The 6,000-nt window shown below is 37.5% G+C and overlaps 1 protein-coding gene across 1 annotated transcript; it reads left to right on the top strand.

The window, feature by feature from the left end:
- Positions 1-2,084: 2,084 nt before the first annotated feature.
- LOC135618059 (protein BIG GRAIN 1-like) lies at positions 2,085-2,954 on the top strand. Its single transcript, XM_065118960.1, has one exon. The coding sequence runs from the start codon at positions 2,085-2,087 to the stop codon at positions 2,952-2,954; it is 870 nt and encodes a 289-aa protein (XP_064975032.1).
- Positions 2,955-6,000: the final 3,046 nt, after the last annotated feature.

Raw genomic sequence — 6,000 nt, 5'->3', positions numbered from 1 at the left:
TTATCCATAGAGTAAACATAAGATGATTAAAATGCCGATAAGCATCAAGAGTCTTGTGTGATCATCAGATATCCTTGAGATTAAAAGAAAAATTATATAAGATAGTTGTAAGACCAATAATATTTTATGGATCTAAGTGTTAAGTAATTAAGAAAAAACATATACAAAAAGTTTATGCTGGAGATAAGAATATTGACATGATTGTGTGAAGGTATAAGGAAAGATAGAAAAAGAAATATTTTTATTCGTAAACAATTACATATCACTTCGATAGACGATAAGATAAGAGAAAATCATTTAAGATGATATGGAGATACATTGAGAATGCAATAATCAAAAGAGATAAAATAATTAAGATTTAAATATTATAAACTTAATTAAGATTTAATATTAATGATATAACGAGAGGTAGAGGAAGATCTAGAAAAACTTTAATAAAAATTATAAATAAATATTTAACTCCTTTAAATAATTAAATATATGACTTTTTACATATTTCAACAATGGTAAAAAAAATCTATGTAGTTGATTCCAAATATTTGAGACTTAATTTTGTTGTTATTATTATATAAAATAGGATGTTAATTAATCATGTAGATTTGACCAATAATTATTTATTTGCTTCTTGTTTCTAAGTCTATTTTCTATGTTAACTAGACAAATTCCCGGATACTTTTATCTGCCTAGACAGCATGCTTCCTAGGCTTCAGAATCTCCTCCTGCTCTAGTTAAAAGACTCCAAAAGACTACCCTACTTTTGAAAAGCCTAGTCCACGAGGGCATAGATTAGTGATTTCCTTCAATAATTCTATTGACCAAAGGGCAAGTTACCTTTTGGTTTCGCATGGGTGCTCCCCTGAACTAATTAACTGCAGATGCTACCCACTGAATCTAAAATTCAACAAGACATGAATACATACATAACAGTCATAAGCAACTCTTATGAAGCGAAGCTACTAAACGGATTTTTCAAAACAAAGAAACAAAAGTAGATGCAGAAAGCTAGTCATACCACATAAAGCAGAACTCTTCTAAAGCCTATTACAGCAGCAACCCTAACAGCCATACTCATATGAGCAAGACAAAAAGTGACTACCATAAAGTTGACAACACATACCATAATAAAGTAGTGACGCTCATATTTTTCCATATTAATCATAATCCTCAAACATCCAACGCAATGGCACATCTACCTGTTTTCCTGATCTCTTAGTTTAATCACAGAAACTAGATGTTCTATCCTCATCCAGTCGACAGAAAGCTTCACATGGATAACAGAGAAGATGTGCGTTTCTAAGTACCTCTCGCGCGCATCATGGTGACAGGTGAATATGACGAAGCTCGCATTTGCAGTCTTCACCCTCAACCCCTTGTGTTATGATTGTAAGTTGTCGATGGGATAACAGGATTTTGGTGAGGGTCGCAGTAGATGCACTAGCTTTAGCATTCTTAGAGAAGTTCTCCCGACAATAATGATGAAGAAGATTGAAGCTACCCTTTATTACTCAAAGAACCACCTACACGCCTTTCCATCCTTGGAATTCTTCTTTGCCCGTTCCGTGTCTCCCTTATTGCTCTCCACCTGGGCTACAAATTCCTCGACCGACTATTCTATTGGATCATAACATGAACCTGTTAGCCCGTATCCGGCCCATTCTATAATGTAAGACCGGGCTCGATACAGCTACGGACGCAGATGATGACGACGAGAACCCCAACAAGACTGATGGATTCGGGTTTCATTCAAACAGGAGAATTGCATACCTGCGTTGTTGGTAACCGCAGCGGAGGTGAAGGGGATCCAAGTCGAGCGAGAACTCGAGATCAACGACCAGGGTCCCGTACACGTAGAGGAATGATGAATCGCCACGTCAGCTCCGACCTCGGGCGTGAAGCCTTTATTAAGGAGAGGAGAAGGCGAGCGACCTCCTCACAGCCTCGTTCTCCGTCGGTCACGCCCTTCGCCTTCCTCTTCTTCTTCCCTTCTATTAGAAAAAGATATATATTATTCGATCCCATGAAGATAAATTAGCGGGGATACAAATAAAAGACCTGTATTAATATTCGAGATTTTGATCATTATAATGGGGAACGAGGCATGGCGGCTCCGTCACGGGCACCGCTCCTTCTCGTCGTCCCTCCTCGACGCCATCGAGCGCTCCATGGACGACCCCATCGCCCCCAAGAACGAGGAAATGGCGAATCGCCTCGCTCACGGAGCATCCGACTTCCTGGTTCCCCTCGCCTCCATGGAGCGGAGGCCCACGGCGACCGTGACCCGACCCCGGCGTCCAGACTTCCCCCCGTTCTCCACTTCCAGCTCCTCCTGCAACTCCACTTCGAGCGGCTTCTTCTCCTCCTCCTCCGAGCGCGAGTCCCCCGCCGCCCTCCCGCTCAGACTCCGACCGAGCCGGTTGCCGCCACCCGACCAGCACCGCCAGCAGGACAAGGAGAGATCGGGCTCGACTCGGACAAAGCTACGAGGTCTGAAGAAATATAAGGCGCCAGGGTCGCCGGGGGCCCTCCTCGCGGGGTTCCTCAACTCACTCTGCACCGCGGCGGCAGGGGACCGGGCGAAACCGAAGCCATCACCCTCCGGCGCGGACTCCGCCTGCTCGGCCGTCTCGTCGCGGGCGCGACCTTGCCTTAGCAAGGCGCCATCGACGAGGGATCCAGCGGAGGGCGGGAACAGGTCAGTGAGGTTCCGCGCCGATGGGGAGGATCCGCGGCGATGCGGGCAGACGAAGAAAAGCGCGTGCGGCGGGGATCACGCGGTGGTGGAGGCGAGAGGGGTGAAGATGAGGGTGGAAGAGCTCTTGCGAACGTTGGCGGAGGAGGGAGAAGAGGAGCAGGACGATCTGTTTGAGTTGGAAAACTTGATGGTGATGGAAGGGGGTGGTTACAGGCACGAGCTTCCGGTGTACGGCACGACCCGTCCCGAGAAGAATCGCTAGAGGTCTAACTGACGCTATAATTATAGAGGAAGAAAAATAGGAAGTATATTGCGCTAATGTTGGAAAATATGGGCGGGAAGTAAAATAAATAAATAAATAAATAATGGAGGCGAACCGTCTGGGTCTCAACGGCGCAAGTCGAATCTCCGCGCGAATCTTAAAGCTACGGATGCTCTTCTTCCTTGATCTACATTCTGTCTTAGATGTGTATTTGGTCAGGCGTGTTTCCAAGGTTTAATCTTCTATCAGAAGTATGTGTGAGTTGGCACCTCTCAATCGCAGGTGCGACAGATGCCGACCTCACATGTGGGCTTAAAAGGTCGACATTGAGAGATGAGTGACAGCATTGGGTATCTCTGCATTTAAAATAGCTTTCGTTGTGACTTTAGAGACATCATCTTAACATTTTAGGTTTTGTTTTGTATGCTTTATTTAAATTATCTCTTGAATATGATTTTTAATGAATATAATATTATAAGAAAACTTATTATATAATATATATTTATATTTATTAATCTCAATGTCTAGGGAATTTTGTTGAATCAATTTAACATCACTTTCGGATCATGCATAACCTATGATATTATAGATAAGCAATATATTGTTTATATCGAATATTTATAAATTTATCTAAATTTGAATAATAAAAAATTAAGCATGTTTAATTTAGGTTAAATATGTTTTCGGAGCCCAAGAGATACATAAATCAATAGAAATCAAAACAAGATTTTCTAATATATTTGTGCAAGAGAAACACTTGATATTACATTAAGTGCTCATCGCATCATAGGTGACATCAAATCTCCTGGCTAATCAACTAACTCGAGTCTAGATTAAATCGAACTAGTTAACTTGATTATCTTAGGCATTCGGAGAAAAAATATTAATTATTATATACCGATGCTTGTCATATAATATTAATGATACTTATTTCTTTATATATTTAGTCTAATACAATTAAATTGGATTTGAATATCATTTTCATGGGATTTAGGATGAGCTTATTTAGCACAAAAGGCACGTTGATTGAGTCTAGAGATAGAGATAAATGGTTGGTTGAAAATTTATGCAATGCTAAAGGTTACTTTGAACATTATAATGGTAATGCATCAGTCTAATGCTATAGTGTTTATAAAAGAGTCAAGACTATCGAGATAATAAATAATTCAAAAGTATTATATTATAATCATTAGAAAAAACTCCCAAAAATAAGCTGAATGGGTTGAATAAAATTCTTCCACAACCTCAATATTATCCCACTAATCAGAATATTTTCTTACCAATTGATTTGGGCATTACTATCATTTTAATTCATGACATATTTATCATATCGATTCATACTTAATTGAATGTATATATTTCAATTATTGTTTTACCTTGTCCTATTTGGACCTTATTCAAACATTTTGGAGAATCCAGAATTCATGATCTATTAGCTCTTGATTAACAATATTGACCTTAACAATAGAAATGATTCACGAGATTTTATTTAATGTTAATAAAATATATGAATTGGGACTTTTCTTTGCGATCTCTTTATCATTCTTATAACCATCAAGCACAAAGTTTATGAATAATAAAATAATCTCTATCGATCCGAGGAGTCTTGAAATATATCATGTCATTCCTCTCTCAATAATCATGCCTTCTTCCGATAAATTTTTTGTTTTTACTAACTTTGAATTTGTAGGGTTTAGACACACTTTCAAATATGTTATGGGAAATATCACCACATTAAAAAAATTATTGAGACTTGAATATTTGACTAAGGTTGTCTCTAAAGAAAGATTCATTATTACAATGTTTTAATCAAAATGAATATTAAGCACTTTGTGAATATATGTTCTTTGTGTTTTTGATACTATTTTTATTAAAAATATTTATTATTTTGTTAATTTCATAAGTGATTTTATATGTCATAAAGGATAATTGAATAGTTAATAATTTAACCAATATTATAACTAAGGTTCCACTTCTTTATTGATGTATTATAACTAATTTTATAATACTAAAAAATTTTAGAAAAACACTAAAATTATATAAGCTTGAATTTTATATTGTCTTATGCTACCAATACTATTGATTTGCGGATGAATGATGATAATTGGTTGTCTTAATGCTAACACTCATTTAGAATCATTATAGCTTATACCCATGATTGTGTTTCTATTTTGAGTCAAATTATTGATGTTTCATTGCTTCCTTGTATATGTGCTGATGCTACAGTAACGTACAAATGTAAAACTTCTATATTATAAAAAAAAAGAACTATCATTTTTTCGAGATAATTATCCTTTATAATAGCCTATATTGCATTAGCATATAGTGATAATAGTCAGTATGTAATATTCCTTAGTACTAATAATAAATCTAATAGGTCCCAAGACCATTGAGAAACTAAATGATGGAATGTGGGTAATACAATCCAAGATATGATTTCATCAATAATAATTTTTTAAATATTTATTATTTATATTATAAATGACTATATAAATATGTTATGAAGTCTTAGTACATATGAGCTTTAGTCATATGAATGATAATTAGTATACATTAATCAATCTTTAAATCATCCAATAATATTTTCTTAACCTTCTCTCATGTTGCAAGCAATAGAGGTCTATAACGAGACTTCTGTATGTATGTTGGGCTGATGGCCCATATTCAGCCCATGTGGGCTTTATCAGCCCACAGCCCACACCCACTCTTAACCTAACCCTAATTAAGATTAGGGGGGTGTGGTGGCTACGTTTTTAGAAGCAGATTAAAGCTATAAAAAGGCAGTAACGAGGCAGATCTTTCGAGCAACGAGATTCCAAAGAGAAGAAGGAAAACAAGGCAGAAAAGGAAGAGAAAGAAAGGGAAGAAGACAAGGACAACGCAGAGAGACTGTTCTCAATCATCTAGCAGTGTTCTCATCTCAGGTTAGATCAAATCTACAGTAGGCTCTTGCTGTGATTACTTGGGAGTTTTAGATATTGTGGGCAGTGACGTGATCCTTGTATCCCAGTTATTCTCTTGTGGTTGTTACTAGGGTTTTGGGCAA

Source organism: Musa acuminata, chromosome BXJ2-7, assembly GCF_036884655.1.
Source record: "Musa acuminata AAA Group cultivar baxijiao chromosome BXJ2-7, Cavendish_Baxijiao_AAA, whole genome shotgun sequence".
NCBI lineage: Eukaryota > Viridiplantae > Streptophyta > Magnoliopsida > Zingiberales > Musaceae > Musa > Musa acuminata.
The sequence above is the reverse complement of the archived record's forward strand: the minus strand, read 5'-3'. Positions and strand labels throughout refer to the sequence as shown.